We start from the raw sequence: 18,575 nt of genomic DNA, 5'->3' as shown, positions 1-18,575 counted from the left end.
TTATAGTTTTACCCCCTCCCCACAAGCGTTAAACAAATCTAAACTTATTAAAGATCCCTTTTTCTTATTAAAACACACTTTTTATACACATTTGAACATATACAAAGACAAGATATTTGCAAGCAAAACAATATATAGAAAATATTGAGCGGAATACTGACGGAGGAGGACGATGCCCCCATCCAGCTACACCGGCACCAAGTACAAGCCACACCACGCAGAGTCAACGTGACGAAAGCAGCAGGTCCAGAAAGAGTGACAGCGAGAGTTCTTAAGGCACACGCAGATAAGTGCAATATATTGAACAAGATCTGTGCAATATTGCCTGATTTAAAAAAAGAAAAGGTGTAATACCTGAATGTAAATAATTGCACTACTAGCATATCATAATATGGACAACCTCCCAAATGTGAATAACTGTCTGTTCCGTAAATAAGTGTCTTTTTGATGAATGTGTACTTATATTTTTTACCTCAACGCTGCAAATTGTGAGACGGACTAATTTTCATTGCTCCTGTGAAAGTGACAAAGCTCAATTGTATTCTATTCTGTTCTAAACTGTGGCATCTCACGGCTGTGCCTTTAAGAGGCGGGGCATGTGTGTGAATGTTTGGGCGTGAGCAGTGGATGAAAGCGGCTCGTATGTAAATAAATGCCTATTTTAAAAAAAAAAAAAAGTTCGCAAGAACGAAAACAAAAAAAAAAGCGATACGGACGAGGAACCAAGATATAGCGGGTGAACATTGTACTGAAAAATTCTTATTCCATAGCAGACAGATATAGCATTTGGATAAAACACAAAACGCATTGAAGCAAGATTTTGCTACAACTTTCACACTGCGACACAGCATTACACAAAGTCATCTGGTTTGAAGTACGGCTGGGTGATCCATTTTATCGATTAACTCGATCCATTTTATCAATTAATTCGACTTATTTTGCGGCTTTCGTAGTTTAAAGTAAATCCCGCTGACATGCACTGCTCACAATCGACACGGCTGCAAACAGAGAGGTGCCAGTTTACAAAAACACAGTCACTGTTGACAACTTTGTGATTGCGAACTTCAATTCCTGCTACGAAACAGACAGCGGAATAATTTTTACATCGCTCTGCATATGATAAGAGCGCAGTGGAAGGCAATAATGTCGTCACTTACGGTGAACATTGCCAAAGACAAGTCGTCCATCTAAAAAGCAGGGAAAAGCAGTGATTTATCTACATTAGAAACTTTTGAACCGAACTATATGCATCCAAGCCCCAAATATTTTTCCGAGGTTGCCTTTCCCCACCAACTCTACATTGGAAATGACCATAAAAGAGGCTGCGTTACTCTTGGACAAGGCATATGGACCAGCCGAGGCATACGCTTTGATGGCTCATTTTAGGATGCTAAATTATTGAACATTTAAAAAAAACATTTAAGGACTGTTTTTGCATACATGTTTTGACAAAAGGAACATTTTACAAGATAAAACACTTGTTTTCACATTATATATAAAGAAGAAATATTAATTTCATTGATTAGCAAAGAAATTATGGATTTAAGCAGCAAGTAGTACACCCAGTTATTGTTTTCATGGTTATGTGCCTAAGCAAGTCAAATCTACTGACATGCAATAGCACTTTCTGATCACACGATGGCAGAACGTGCACGTCAGACGGAAAGGAGACGTACCTCGAAACTGTCCCCAACATTTAAACATGAAGATTCAATAATAAGCTTGGCAGATATGAACTAATAAAATGCATGTCTAATATGTTCATGGAACAAGATGACTCACGTTTTCAATGACAAACGTCCACTCTTTGTCTTCAAACTCCTCTGCGTGAGGGTCCTGCAAAGAAAGCAAAGCAAAGCAAATTTATTTACAGAGCGCATTTCATACACAAGGTAACTCCATGTGCTTCACATGATTAAAAGCATTTAAAAACAAAGAAAAAGCAGCTTATAAACATTTAAAACAAAGAAAGAAAAATAAAATCAAAATACAATTAAAACAGCTTACAGTGCAAGAAATATCATTTAAAAGTTGGAAAAAAGACAGTTAGGCTATTATGAATGACAAAAACCCACATTTATCCTAAAGATCTACATTTAAAATGCATGCTTGTTTTTTTCCCCCAACAGTAAAGTGTGTTCTCACAATATACTGTAACCATATGAATAAGGTTTATTGTACTTATGTCTCATACATGTAAACACAGGCAGCACGTCGTATTAGTCCAGGGTGTCATCTCACACGCACAATGAATACATATTCAAGTCAACTGCATGTGTGACGCAAAACCCAAACCAATTAGCTATAAACATCATTCATCATCATTGCAATTAAGCTCATAGTAATGAATATTTATTTGATGTATTCATCCAGCACTGCATTATTCAATTTGAGTGTCAATGTTTGTTTGTCTATATGTGCCCTGCGAATGGCTGGTGACCAGTCCAGGGTGCTCAAACTCAGCAGGGATAGACTTGGGCTCACCAGACAAGCGCAAAAGAAAACAGATGAAAGGATGGACAAGTAAACATTTGTGTAAAATGGCTTCTTTTCTGACTGTGGCTTGTGCCCAATCAATACTGCGTACTGTCAACTACAAGGGTAGACAACACACACAGACACACACACACACACACACACACACACGGAGCTATCAAGTTGCCTTGCCCACACAGGCAGACACTAAAAGCCTTTTTAGTTGATCGTACCGTCCTAATCGTATAAGTGGAGAACATTGTTCCATTACTCACAACCAAAGCGGCCAGCAGCAAGGGTAATGTACAACATGTGGGACGCAAAAGTACCAAAAAAAAAAAAAAAACTCAAAAAAGGTACCTTAAAGAGAGTGACTGTGATTTCAATGTTCTCCGGTACGGGCCACACCACCACACCTCTGTAGGGGTTTTTGATGCCAGGCTGCCAGCCGTGAGACTGTGAGACAGGATAGGTACAGTCAGTATTTATTTACAGGTATGGACAGACAAAACATCATTACAAGCAAATGTGACATGATTGTCTCAGAGTTTAACCAGTCCAAGTCTACTAACAATGTTGGAACGCCCTCTAGTGGACAGAATTAATATCAAACAGATTGTAATGGTGGATACAATTTCTAAATGTGTGTAAAACACTGATAATATGTTTAAGTGCAAACCTTGGAGGATTTCCGCCGACTCCTGCGCGTCCAAACCACCACCAGTTTGTCTGGTTGCCTGAAACACATGAAAAGATTAAGTTGAATGAAAAAAATTACAAGATGCAGTGATTAGATCCCGCAAAGATCTCTTTCTCCCACCCAGAGATACTGCAAAATATTCAAGTCTTTCACACCAAGATCCGCAGAATTCAAAATTCTTTCACACAGAGATCTACAAAGTTCTAGCCTGTTTTACACTGGGATCCCGAAAAATTTCAACCTCTTTCACAAAATTCCTACCTTTCACAGATATCTTCTAAACCTCACACAGTTATGATGACATTTTTAATCTACTTCACATAGCAATTGCCTAAAAATCCTGTTTTTTTTTTTTTTTGAGGCAGTGTAAAAATGTATTTAACTACTTAATTTGTGTTTGAACTGACAAAATGTAATAGAAATGTGGGGGGACTAAAAATGATATTAAAACATGTTATGGAAGTTTGTTAACTACCCTTAAAACACACACGCACACATATGCACACACACGCACACACGTCTCTCCTTGCATGAAAAAAAATGGAGCGGCAGCTTGCCTTTGTTTTGTTGCACTGCAGCACAGTAACATTCTCTTGCTGATACATGCAGACATTGAAAATATTTCATACTTGTTTCCTTATGATTCAACATTACAATAAAACAAATGCAAAGTATTACGACGGTTCGGTGGGGTGTGTGAGGATGTTGTGGCTGCTCAAATCTTCCTGTGCTGCGGGAGGAAGGAAGTACTTCACATACAAATGGGTTCATTCGAGGTCAGCGGCAAAGCGACGAAACACTGCCCAGTCACCACTTCAATGCCGCCTATTTTGACAACACTGGAAATTTGAAGGGTTAAAAAATACAAATGAGGGTACATGATCCCCTTTCAGGGGATGGGTCTGATATAATAAATATTTTTTTCCACAAAATAAAAATGTTACATCCAGGGAGAGGGGTGTGCCATCTCAGTTGGGATGTTGTAGGAAGTGTGTGTTTTTTAAAATATATATTTACTTTATTATTTTTATCCGCACATGATGACTCGTTGACACGTTTCATTTATTTTAGCACAAGCGGTCAAGTCTGCTTCCTGGCAAACAACTTTTTTAAGACAAGGGGAGCATTTGTGTGAAGGATGAATGTCAGTCCACAGTACTGATTGCAATAGCAGATAGAATAAAATGCTATCTTTGAGGGACCACTGTAAGGGTACTGTTGTATTGTGAGAACAAACGTTATTTCTAATAAGCCTTCTCGAGGGCTATGCTAGAAAACGCAGGAATTGTAGCCACCCTATTAGAATAGGATTGAGGTTAGGTTAGGGTTTGACTTCAGGGTTAGGGTTAGAGTTAGGGTGGGTTAGAGTTAGTGGGTTGGAGTTAAACAAAGTATTAGATTACATTTGGCAACAGAATTAGGGGTTAAGGGATTACCCTGGATTAGGGGTAGGATCCGTGTTGGGGTACAGGTGGGATTGGGGTGCAGGTGAGGGTTTACGATTAGGGTCAGGGCTAGGAGTTAAATAAGGGGTTAAATTTATGGATGGAGTTATGGGTTGGGGTTCAATACGGGTAGGGTTAAGATCGGTGTTAGGGTTTGGGGTTTGGTGTTAAGTGTTGGAGTTTGGGCATGGGTTAGGATTAGAGTTGGTTTTAGAGTTGGGTTAGGAGTTATGGTCAGAGCTATAAATTAGGGCTAGTGTAGGTTAGGGATTAGGTAAGGATTAGGGGTTCCACTTTTCATTAATTTTTTAATAGGATATGATTCAATAAACTAATTAAGCAAAAAGCTACAGCAAAAGCAGCATTCATTCTTTTATTTACAACAAGCAGCAGTTCAAGTAGTGACACTGCTTGGAGCAAACTTCCAAAGCGGTAATGTGTCAGGGGGAGTGACGTCAGGCGAGCTGGCAGGAAACGGTTGGTCTGGCAGCGGCACGATGGCTGCCCACCATGATGAACACATGCCGAACACAAGAAACGTGTCACAGCCTAACACGCGCTGCTCGCTGACACTCAAAACAATTCTCAGACGCTGCGTCACTAGTTTTTACATTCACTAGTGTTGTTACCACGTCCATTACACATTTGCATTATATTACAATATCTTTTAAGTAACCATCAAACAGTCCGCACTAAAGTAGTCTTTTATATTTACAAATGAATCATGGTATGACACACATTCATGATTTATTCTGAATTGATTCTTTGAGTGCAAGGTTCTGCCAATTTTGACCTGGCAGCATCCAGGAAAGTACATCATCAGATTATTCAATTAATAAACATTTAAGAGGAAGGCATGTTGAGGAGGAAAGTAAGGTGACACCGCTTTAAAGCCAACGAGGTCATGGATTCAGGCTACATGACCTGACGGATTATTGAGGACTCTCACACCACAGTGATTGTGAAGACCAGCTCACAACTAAAGCCTCAAATTCCGAGGAACTAGAAGGCTCCGATCAGATAAATTGAGCACTGCAAACTGCCTCAAAGGTTTTTTGACGTCTCAAAAGTACCACCCTTTTTTTTTGGAACACAATGGTTTACCCTGGGACTAAACTTAAATAGTTCCTGTGGCCCTCCAAAACTTCGTAGTTCCCGGTTAAAGTGCAGGAACGTTCCCAACACTCTAAATAGATTCCATTCAAGGTCTAACGCTGCATGTGTTTTGCTTTGGCTTTGGCTTTTTAGCATTCCACAAAAAGGAGCAGTCTCAAGAAGAGAATTAAAAGGGTTAAGATTAGTTATGTGACGTAACAGTCATCATATTTTTCGTCTAGTATTATCAATGCTAAGACAGACTGGTATAGCATTTTTAATACAGTACAAACAGTGGTTAACTTGATTTTACAGTTTGTGTGACAGTTAAGAATGCTGTAAAATGAAACCCATCAAGCGTCAACATGCCATAAAGGTACAGCTACTGAGACGGACCTAAATAACGACGTACGCTGTTGACAGTGAAACTTTCCTTTTTAGTAAATGTATTAATAAGCCAAAAGAGATCTGCAAAGAGTCGCGCGCACGTTGACAAAAAAAAAAAAAAAACAGTATATAAAACAGTATAAGCTGAGCCCGCCCAGCGTTCACTCAACTCTAGGAAGACATGTACATTCTCCTCATTCCATTCCCTGACACATCTGTCCCGGGTCCAGGACGGTGTGCCGGGGCCTGCGTCGATCCCGCCTACGGCCGAGCCGTTTCACAATACGTGCCTGCGGGGCGAAGGGTCTCTGCAATCACTAAGCACTTTTTCTGCACCTCTTCCTGGAAACATTTCCGCTGGCAGGAAGGGACACTTATTTCTCCTTGTCCAGGAGAACATATATGGATTGTAATCCTGTCTATATGTACAGTTCATCTCTGTAAAGGAGCAGACGTTCTAAAAGTGTGAACACTCGTGACGCTATAACGGGCCTCTGACGATAAACTATCATCCGGAATGCTGGTGGACATGAGATGTGGAAACAATTTTTCGAACTAATCGGTTCCACGGAACACCTGCCTCCCAGTTCAAATCTCGACTCCGGCCTTGCTGTGTGGAGTTTGCATCTTCCCCGTGTTTGTATGGGCTTTCTCCGAGTACTGGTGCTTCCTCCCACATTCCCAAAAACATTACATGTTCGGTTCTTGGAAGACTACATTTTCCAGAGATGTGAATGAGTGTGTGAATGTTTGTTTGTCTATATGTGCCTTGCAATTGGCTGGCGACCAGTGCAGGGTGTAAAGTAAGTTCTCCTTAAAAGATAAATGTTAGGTTGATTAAAGACTAAATTGATGTGACCATGTATGGTTGTGTGTTGATATGTGGACTGGTCACAAGTCAATTGCAGGGCACATACAGACAAACAACTGTTTTACTTATATTACATAATGCAATGCTAGAAGAATAAATCAAATATTCATCACTATGATTATTTAGAAACCGTAATGTGATGTTTTGGCCAGCACTGGTTTGGGTTTGGGGTCACACCATGGAGCTGACAGGACTTAAACATGTATTCACTGTGCTTATGAGAGGAGCTACAGGGAGGAGAGGCCGAAGAAACCCTGGACTGGTCACCAGCCAATCGCAGGGCGCATGGAGACGAATGAGCCTTCACACTCACTTATGGACAATTTAGAGTATTCAATGGCCCGAAAAGCGATGCAAACGTGGTCAATTGAACCCTCGGTCAGTGTGCGGGGTTTGGCAAATACTTTTTGCCAATGGATATTTTTTGGGGCGATGGTCCTGAAATGTGAGACAGCCATGCGAACCATTGGTTCCTCGTACTGCCCAGATCGTATTCATGTGTTAAATATAGCACCTCGCGTTACATTAGTGGTCATTATTAGTCATAGTTTCATTTATCGTGATCCTTGAATAGATTATTTCAAATAGGGCTCGTTTCAATGGACCAAGAAGTCAGACATCATCACAGAACCGATTGTGAAGATTCCAAAGTAATTCCAACATTGTTTCAGATGTCCACATCGGATTGCAAGTACCATCCCTGCAGGAGGTAACACGCTTCTCAAAGGCGTCGGTCACAGCGAGGAAGAAAGCAATGCACGCTTACAAGCCGCCACCACGCTGAGAAGCCTGCACACCAAAGTGTGTGTGTGAAATATGGCCGAGAGTAATGAACTCCGCATTCCAGCACACACACACACATGCACACACAGAGTTTTCAAGGGGCATAAAAGACAGCGCTGTGGCCACCACGTACACCCGGCCACTCACCATTTCTTGGTGCATTCCACCATCAGCTCCTGGTAGGATGCCACGAACTGGAATTTGGAGGCGTGCTTCCCCACACGTTGCAGTCTCTTCCAAACAGAGGCCATCTTTTAGATATCCCGTCCCACGGGGAGGTGGGGCTGGGGGGGCTCTCCTTCTTTGTTTTTTGTTTTGTTTTTTCTTCTCTGTTCGCACCACTTCACGCCAATGTTTACCGCAGCGAAGCGGCCACCAGACACATAGTTGATGTCTTAGCGGAAGACACACACGAGATAAGACATCCAAGAACGGCTGCGGAGGGAGAAATCACGATGTCAGGGCTCGAGATCTCAGCGACACAAGCGCAGCGTGACGTGCATTATCTTGTGAAGGAAAACATTCCACAATTTCTAGCGGCATGATGAGTAATCAGCTGGGTGTAGATGCTATTGTGACATCCCAGGAGTCTCCTGTAAAGCAGAGGGAAAAGTCAGTAGTTTTGGATGAAGCCCTAGTACACAAAAATACATTTTTAGTATGGTCATTGTTATCAAGTGGGTGTCCTCCAAACAATGGGTTGTTGCCCCAAAATGGTTCACGATGTCAGAAAGGTAAGTTTTGTTTTTTTTTCTTGTGGAACATATCCTCAACTAGTCGTTGAACAGCTCACCGTTCGCATTTTTGTCTTCTTTCAATAATGCGCTACGATGCCACAAGATGGCGCCAAAGCCCTGAAAGTAGTCATTGGTGTCAAGAAAGTACTGTACGGTCATAAAAAAAAGACCAACCTTGTTTTTTATGGAATCAGCTGCATTTTCTTGTCGTGTTCATTGTATTCTTTGGCTAATTTACCATTAGTGGTACCAAGCATTAACATTAATAAGAAATTGAAGAAACAAGGGTGGCCAAATAACGACTGTTTGTTGAAGTAATAGATCTCGACTAACAAAGACTAACATCTTTGAATGTCAGGTGGGAGATAAGTTTAGCCTGGCTTGTTAGTGGAAGTTAGTTTTTGCCACATGAACATGTTTGGTGCATTATCCATCCAGCCATCCATTTTCTGAACTGCTGAGACTAACGAGAGGCGATTTCTTTTACAGTAACTAATGTAAGATGAATTTGAAGTGATATTAAAGTGCTTCAGAATGATCACTTCTGGTTTATTAACAGGTGAAACTATTAATATGGGCAATTATAAACATTTTATATAAACAAACAACTTCTATTTTTCCCTAATCACAGCAGGGCTTGGTCCCTATCACCCATAAATTTACTGTATGTGTCAAAAATATCAAAGTGGCTAATACCAGAGCTGTAATCGGTATCTTTACGTCTTCGCAATCGTGTTGAATCCATTTCATCGTTGGAGCCGCGATCTGTCCGCCACACCCAGATGACATTCACCTTGACATGATAGCCGAGTGCTATAGTAAGGATAGTCATTTATGATATACTGTATGCATTTGAAAAATAGTCAAATATGTTATGAAATTGCTAATAGGAAAGTAGTAATTGTCATTTTTGGGGGGTCATCTGCAAGACATTTATAATTAAGGGAAATGTAAGAGGAATTTGAAATTATATTCAAATGTTCTGGGACCGTAGTATATGGAGGGTTGATATTATTAATATAGGCGATTCTAAACATTTTGGGGAGACAGGGGCTTCTACTATTGACATATTTGTACTACTTGCTGGTCCCTAAACCAAGGTTGACTGAATATTGATGACCTAAAATGGCTTTCATTACAACTACTTACTGGAATTTTAACTTCACTGTCGCGCGTTCCGACTTACGTCCACATTCTGTTTACGTCGCCATCGTAAGAAGGAACAGAACTCCGTTGTAAACAGAGGACCTCCTTGTTTATTATTGAAGAGAATCCGTAACAAAACAGGTTGTTGATGTTCAAGTATGTTGTTTTTAAAAGGTTGCCTCAGGCTATAAGATCCATAAAACGATGTCACGCTTAAAAGCAACCAGTTATAAACCCAAGTACACAAGAACAACCGCGATAAATCGGAGACAATTGGTCACATGCGGCATTTTTCGGCATTTTTCCGGGGGGGGAATGATGCAGTCTAATCCAGGGAGTAGTCGGCAACTTATTTGATCATTTTTGGGAGGTGTAATAACGCTGTTGAATCCAGGGAGTAGTCGGTACCAAGGTCTGTCCGCCGCTAACTCCGCTAGGCTAACGTGACTTTCCGAGCCACTGAGCCCACATGACACTCACCTCGTCTTGATAGTCAACGCCGCGGCGGTCGGGTGGCCTTACCGCCGAGTCCCGGCGAGCTGTCTGGGAAGAATGATCCGCGTAATGGTCGCCTTCGTTAAGGTAGCATCAAGCCCCTACCACTACTACTACTACTCCTAATAGCCAGCTAGCATGTTAGCTCGTAGCCAACATAACAGAGCGCGAATGGAAACCGTTGCTCGTTCGCCTTGACATATTAGCTCCGACGGGCTCCGGGGGGACATTTGTAGGAACGTGTGCCCCAGAGGTAGTTAATTAAAAGGGAGTTTAAACCCCTGTGAAAACCGGCAAAGTAAAGTGGCGATAGTTGGAAGTACTTTGACCGCCCGCTTTCTGCAAAGCTATCCGACATTTACACGGAATCGTTTTACAAAATAAAATAAGAAGCGACTATATCCGGTCAATTTACGCAAAGACGCGTCTTCTAGATACACTTTTATATATTCCACCTACGTAGAAATTATATTTATACTTGTATAATCGACGTTATGGTGGTTAACTCGGAGAGTTTTACATTTACAGGGAGTTGTGCTTTTGTTTTGTAGGCAAATGATTATGTTTTCGGCGCAGCATGTGTTTCTCCGTTGCACTTGATTCCCAGCATCACTGTCGCCGCCTTGATGGATGACTGAAAGGCGAAGAAACGCCTCCGGGAATCTTTCGTTGGTGGCATATTTCTACAATTTGCAACGTGTTGACGCTCCACCAGACACTGCGGGACTTGTAGCGTCAAGTAGCAGAACGTATTGGTGAAAAATAAATACATTTAAAAAAGGACGAAAATGTACGTGGGACGGTTTGTTTTCAACTTAAAAACACTTCCTGATGCCAACAAAATGATTTCACTTTACACGCGGTACTCGGGTTACCTAAATCCAAACACATTAAAGTCATATATTTGTATGAGGGTGAAAAAAGTGTTTTTAGGGTTTTTTACAGTATACAGGCAGTGTAGTATACGTACCACGTGGTACGACAAGATGCTGGCCACGACCTCTGAGGTCGACTACAAGCGATGCAGCGCTAGAAGAAGAGGCAGAGGTGGTCCCCAACTATAAGCTTCAGTAAAAGTAATTCCCACAGAATAGAGATAATTTATTCTTGGGAGTATTGTTCTATGCTCTGTTTGTATGTGTTGCTGCTACGTGTGTTGTAAAGTATCTATTATTTGACGTAACATCTATGGTCATATCCGTTAGCCCGTCTCTGGCTTTTTTTTTTTTTTACAGTGGACCGCCGCATCTTCATGGTTCGACAATTGCGAATTCGCTTATTCGTGGATTTATTATTTTTTTTAGATTTTTTTTTTCTTTTAACACAATCCCACGCTCGTTCACTTTTTTCTGGCAAGTAAAAAGAGCGTCAATTAATTGCAGATTTCCACTATTCGCGATCAAACTCGGTCCCTAACCCTCTCGAACACGGGGGTCCACTGTATATGTTAGCATCAAGCTCGCGTTACCGACATTTGACAAATTTACATGGTTTGGTTGAACATTTCGGTGTTTAAATATAAGTTTGTTTGTTTTTTTCTGTCAGTTTTACAGAAAACGTATAAAAAAATATTTTATATGGTCTCTCTATATTGCATATTTTCAGCTATTCCAGGTGGTTCTGGAACGTAGGTTCACTGTATATCGCTAGAGATAGCAGTAAAGTGATCATTTGGGGGAGTGGAATTAAACATACCAACTGCTGCCTTCAAGTACTCATGATGAATCCAGACACAAGAAGCTCTCCCTGGGCATTGTGCTATCAAGCCTTTGTGCTAATGAGCCTTTCATTTCCTGCTCCGTCTGCATTAATAAGTCAGCGTGTACAGGAATCGGTAGCACTCGGGCCGACGCACATCCTTGTTGTAAGTGGAGGGAAGGCGGCGGGAAGAAGGCCAAGAGATGAACGGAATAACAGGGAGTGGGGATATTATCCTCACTTTGCTCCGAAAAAATTAAAATCAAAATCAAAAATGACAGATTCAGTTCAGTGTGGTGGTGTCCCAATGCAATAAATGGCTCAAAATTGCCCCATGATCTCCATTTCAATTTTTGGGGGAAATATTTGACAACCGGATCCCCCACCCAAGGCATTCACCCTCCCACATGACAAGGAATGTTTTGTCAAGAACAAATGCTAAATGTTGCTTTTGTGTTTCTTCCCACGTGTCAGCAAACGCCCTGTTTCACGCACTACGTAACACAGTGTCGTGTGTTTTTGTCGGAAACACTTTACCCCCCTTTTTTTCCCCGCTGTTCTGTAGGAATACTTATTAGTAGGGGAAAAAGTCAACCCAGTGATTTTCCACTGTCTGCAGCCTCTTTTACACAGAGATCCCTCAAAATGGCTGCATAACAGTAAATGCATTCAGTAAACAGGCACCGGTGAACCTGATGTGTACCTCATACACTGTGGGTGTGCTAAAAATGTTTGCCTCGTGTGCACCTATTATTTTAACATCCGTGTTAACTCTTATTTTTGTTGCACCTAATATTTTGGTTACGGGTGTACCAGAATTTCTTTAGTTGTTGTACCAAAATAATGTTTTTTTTGTTTTGGTTTTGGCACTGTTGCACTTCACGTTTTGGACGTAGGTAATAATTTGACCACGTGTACCTAATATTTGGGCTGTACTTCATCGTTTGTCATTGTCTACCTAAGATTTTTGGTTGCACCTAATAATTTGACCAAAGGTGTGCCTAATGTTTTGGGTGCACCTAATAATTGGGCCTGGGGTGTACCTAATATTCTGGCACCGGGGTCTATCATCTTTTGGGTGTACCTAATAATATGGCTTCATGTGCACCGAATTTGGTTGTGTCTATTATTTTGGGCGTACCTAATCATTTGATAATAATTTTGTTGTATTTGTACTCATACCATCAATAGTGTGTTTTACACTGAGCAGAGGACCCTCAAGATTTCCAGCGTCCCCCGACATCTCATAAAAACTGGTCAATAAAGTTTTCTTGTCGTTTATTGCTTTCGTCTTAATCCACAATCTTAAAAACATAACAGATTTGATCTGTCATTATTGTTTCGACTGCTTCCCCCCCTTCTCATGCAATGGACTACTCCATTTTCTTATTGCCGATGTGCAGACTTGATTCAGGAAGAGATTAGCAATTAGCAAAACAAATCTGCGGGCGCCTTTTTTTGTTTTATCCAACCTAGCGAAGGTTTCAACCTTTTCACACGGAAGATGCACAAAACCAGTTAATTTATTTACATTATGTTTTACTACAATACGGTGGTATTTTTCTTTTTTAAAAACATACAACCCCCCCAAATTTGATGTTTTTTTGGGGGGCTGGAACAGATTAATGGCTTTTCAGTTCATTTTAATGGGGAAAACTGATTTGCTGCAGGAGTATATTCCGAGCTTGGTCACAGAACGAATAAAACTCAGCCAGCGCACTGCCACAGCTCCCTCTGCAGGCAGCCTCCAGTAACTCGCCCTCCTGCAAGCAGGCCAGCTTCTCAAGTGTTGGATGTGGGCCTCCTTGAAGAGAGCCGTTAACAAAGCAGCACAGTCCTCCAGATAAAAACAACACTTCACACCGACAAAGACCAAAACTTACTTCACTAACCATGAAACTGAGAATACGCTCAACTGCGCAAAACATTAGGTACAGTGAACCCACGGGAGGTACGTTCGAAACCCACCTGCAATAGTCGAAAAAAAAATGCGATGTAGAGAGACCATATAAAAACATTTTTCAACCATAGTTTTACCCCTCCCATTTGCTTTCACTTACTAAAATACACTTAAAAAGTTTTCTTTGCATCTGTTCTCACTCTCGCTGTCAAGAAACGAGTTTATCATTTAACATCACTTTGAGGAAATGCAAACAACTCACTCACACAGTTTTCCAAATAGGCGTGCTTGCTTTAAGCTCTCTGTCACTCCCACTTGAAGTTTACTGTAGAACTGACACATAAAACAGAAGAGTATTAAATACTGTACAGTGTTCCGCTGCATATTTGCCGATTCCCTTATTTGTGGATTTTTTTGGGGGGCATCCTCCATTATTTGCTGAAAAACTCACCAATCACTTGCCAAAGCCTTGTCTAATGTAAAGCTACTTGCTATACACTATTTTGTGGCCTCTTGGTGCCAAGGAATTATGTTTAAGTGAAGTGAGGAGCTTCATTTACTCGGGCCATAGCAGTGTTGAAAATAAAAGTAGTGCTTGGCTTCCATCTTGTGGCATCTATGGGCATTTTTTTCAGGGGCCATCAATTACACTCAGAATTTCACCATTTGTGGCGGGGCTCGTCCATAACGCTGTCTATTTATACGCCAAAATGAAAGTCTGCTAGTGTAACGCTAAGAGATAACACAAAATGTCAAAGATGGGCTAACAGAAATTAGCATCGATAATATCATCATTATAAACCTTCAAACAACACACGGAGCACGCAACTCGTACATACAGAGAATACGACAATACTCAAAGGCATATATCCTGTCTGCTCTGTGGGCAGCGATTATTATTATATTAGTTTGGGACCTTCCCTGCCTCTTCTTCTTCCTCTCAATTACACTGCATGTTTTCCAGTAGAGCTCACTGCTGCCAAGCATGTTGTGGCACAAAGTGGTACTACACCGAAGGCCCGCAACTCCAAAGATCTCCGATGCGGTGGGGGAAAACGGTGCGGGGACACAAGAATTCTGCCTCTCGATGACATAATGCTCAGTTTTGATTGAGACTGTTATTAAATTAGCAATATGTGTATGATTGCGATTGAAAAGTGTCATCTTTGCCATGCAGCGTGACAGCAGCAAAGACAAATCGACCTTCCTTCCTTCCTGCTGCTTGAGTAGCAAGGCGATGAAAACATCATCATCTTCTTCTTCATCATCATCATCATCTTGTGCTGACTCATGGTGAGCTACTGTAAGCGCCTGACGGGAAGTCTCATGCACGTTTCCGCCGGATTGACGGGATTCACGGCCGGATGACGGGATTTCCCCGGGTGGATGATAGGTGTGGCACGTTTGCTTTTGGATCGCCACCCAGCACAGGAGTAACAAAAAAAAATAATAATTTTAAAAGTGCATTACGTCGGATTTAGTGCGAAGAGTGTAGTGGAAAATATGCAAATGCAAGTGAAGTTGTTCATTTTTTGTGTTAATGTTTTACAAAAATTTCGACCATGACAAATGGTCATCATGGGTCAATGTGACCTGCTCTGCATTTTAAAATACATAATTTAGCGGAGAATGAAAATGAGGCCAACAAGAGTTTTATGCTTTTGGGGGCAGGGTCTGCAATATCACATGATGGTCAAAAGATAAAAACAATAAAACATTTTACTTCATTTGTCTTTTTTTAACATACTTAATTCGCATGCGTGTGTAAAAAGCATTTTTTCTTTTTTTTTTTTTTATGGCTCCCTAAAAATGGTCATGGGTCAATATGACCCGCTGTATGTTTAGACAAAATATTTTTGTAAATAAAGATAATTTAAAGATATATGATAAAAAGAAGAACAACAATGAGGAAGTTTCAATCTTCTTTTTGACTTTATGATGGGTAAATTTGACCCACAAATTGCAGCAATGTAAAACAAAAACAATTAAACACTAATGTCATGTGAATGCATCTCCTTTTCTGCCTATTTCTTTTTTTGGGGGGTGGGTGGTGTACTAAAAATGGTCATGGGTCAATTTGATTCGCTGCATGTTTAGCCATTTAAAAACAGTTTAAAAAATATTTATGATGGAAATAAGAAATATATAAATCAAGCTAAACAGAAAATGTTTCATAGTATTTAATTGGAATAAAAAAAAAAATGCTTTCTTTTATTTAAACCTGAAGACAGGTCAATTGGACCTACACTGAATGCGAAATATTTAGTAATTAAAAAAAATCATAATGAAAAATAAAAACAAGTTTTAATACACATATTGTATGTCTTTATGTATATATAAATACAAATACATACATATGCTGTACATACAATAATTTTATTATTAAAAATAATTTTTCATACAAATGTAACTTCTTTGCTGAAAAAACATGTCCCAGTACTTTTGAGCCACAGTGAGTTGGACTTTTTGGGGCGATTTGCGGTATGGCTTCAAAAGTGTCATTAAAGATTTCCTGTATGGTGATCCTGCTCTTTTGGGAAAAAAAATGGCGATTGGGATCTTCCGAGTCACTCCCTCCATATGCTCAGCACATGTGCTTTTTCCTCCATTTTGTGAGATCAGGTCACGGAATTCCAGGGAATGAACAAGCTTAGTGTTCAAGTTGACAGTTTTAAAAAGAATTCCTTTGACACCGGTTTCTCCTGAGCAGCCACAAATGCACCATGAAACGTCTGTTGTGGATTTATGCATAGCTGCCCTCTCTCGGCGATAGTCGAGTTATGCACAATGCAAGTACAGGGTTCCTTTTTAATTTACAGTACAGTGGTGCCTTGAGATAAGAACGACCCGATTTACGGGTTTGTTTGGCCGAATTTTGGCTTTTTAAATGGACATCATTTTTTCACCTCATAATAAAACAACTTGACTCATTCAAATACTCCATCCATCCATCCATCCATCCATCCATCCATCCATCCATCCATCCATTTGCTACCGCTTATCCGAGGTCGGGTCGCGGGGGCAGTAGCTTTAGCAGGGATGCCCAGATCGCGAAATCGAGAGCTTCGCCTTTCGGCTTAGCTCCTTCCGTACCACAACGGACCGATACAAAGTCCGCATCACAGCAGACGCCGCACCGATCCGCCTGAGAGACCCCAGACTCTGCTTCATCATGGGAAGGCGTGTCGGTGGAATTGAGGTTTTCAGCGCCCCATCCCAACTATACACAGTGATGATGGTGCACTGCTTCCCCTTCCTGAGACGCCGGACGGTGGACCAGAATTTTCCTCGAAGGAACATGAGCAAAGGTCTGTCGGAGGTGGGAGTCAAAACTCTTTCTGACAGGGGATTCTGCGAGACGTTCCCAGCAAACCCTCACAATACGTTTGGGCCTGCCACGTCGGACCGGCATCTTCCCCCACCATCGGCGCCAACTCACCCAAAAAGAGGGCGGAAGCTTCTGGGTGTCTTAGGTTTATTTGTGTCACAATAAAAACACAGAAAACAGCATGATGTACTAAAAAAAAACAACAAAATACACAATTACAGAAAGAATCAAAATGATAACAAAAAAGCAGTCGCACTTACATTTCACCTTTGACACATCCAAACCACAAACATCAGGCACAGATTTGGTCTACGACAATCTTGAAACTAGAGCCGGGACAAAATACCGATATAGTGATGTATCGTATCAATATCTTTTACATGTACAGCAAATCAAATTGTTACGGTTCCATTTGCCTTTGATAAAAACACTTATCACATAATCGCAATATTGTATAGTATCTCACCTCTAGTTCGTACAAGCACAACTGTCGTTTGGCGAAAAAATTCATTCATCTTTACCCTGAGTGCAGCTTTCCTTCTAAAATATTTAAATACACTACTCGCAAAAAGTTAGGGTGTTGGGTGGAATTTCACCTTAAAATCCCAATATCCTGAAATTTATGCGAGGAGTGTATGTACATCCAGTACACGTACTGAATATTCTTTATTCTTCAACCTCCCGCAACAAATGGCTAATACCAGTGTTTTTACGTCACAAGACGAGAGAAAAAAAGCCAGCCAAGAAACAGCAAGCGTCAAAAAAGAGCAGCGATGACTTTGAATGTAAACAATTCAAGTAATCGATCGTCACGGGATACGACGTCATCTCTTAACGAACAAAAACAACCCAGACCATAAGTCCTTAAATCATTGTTATACTGTAGAAATCTTTACGTGATTGTCCTATGTGAGCGAGAACATAAATAAGGTGGTATTTAACGACAAAAACATGCTAACCACTTAGCCTTACAGCAGCTCATTTGACTGACCTGACCAGCAGGGGGAGTCCTAATCACGACCCACTTTCACACAAGTCAGTCCGCTTCTTAATCTTTTTGAATATTTTTTTTATTTTTTATATTGGTAATACTGAAGACCACGACGAGCAAAGTTAATCGACACCAAGCGTCTCTGACGATGCAGCGATAAGTCACTTAGCAGATTTATTGGAAATCAGCACAAATCCCGACATTTCGTATGTCAAATGCATCCTTCCGATTCCGAAATAAAATGTCAACATATAGCACTTGGAGGAGGAAAAAAAAAAAAAAGCGTGTAAATGTACGCATTATGCTAGTGCGCATATCAGAAAAGGGCAGGTATTAGCAATGTCAGGAGTTGATTTCAACCTCGGGTTAGCATCTGACCTTTATCTAAAATTAGGTAGATAATGAACGTACGCAACACCAACAGACTAAGACGTGAAAGCTCGAAGTCCCCCCCCCCCCCCCCCTTTTTTTTTTTTTTTTAAATTGAAGGGAGCCCAAATTCACAAATTATGTGCGTCAAATTA

At 40.8% G+C, this 18,575-nt stretch overlaps 1 protein-coding gene across 1 annotated transcript in view; it reads right to left on the bottom strand.

Annotated features, from left to right (window-relative positions):
• ehbp1 (EH domain binding protein 1) overlaps positions 1-10,505 on the bottom strand; it is a 131,494-nt gene extending 120,989 nt beyond the window's left edge. Inside the window, 5 exon segments of the mRNA XM_061690954.1 lie at positions 1,783-1,836; positions 2,836-2,931; positions 3,155-3,212; positions 7,904-8,349; positions 10,120-10,505. Coding sequence (XP_061546938.1) covers positions 1,783-1,836; positions 2,836-2,931; positions 3,155-3,212; positions 7,904-8,007 — 312 coding nt within the window. The 5' untranslated portion in view covers positions 8,008-8,349; positions 10,120-10,505.
• Positions 10,506-18,575: the final 8,070 nt, after the last annotated feature.

Source organism: Phycodurus eques, chromosome 11 (genome assembly GCF_024500275.1).
Source record: "Phycodurus eques isolate BA_2022a chromosome 11, UOR_Pequ_1.1, whole genome shotgun sequence".
NCBI classification, from domain to species: domain Eukaryota; kingdom Metazoa; phylum Chordata; class Actinopteri; order Syngnathiformes; family Syngnathidae; genus Phycodurus; species Phycodurus eques.
This window is presented reverse-complemented; position numbering and strand designations above follow the sequence as displayed.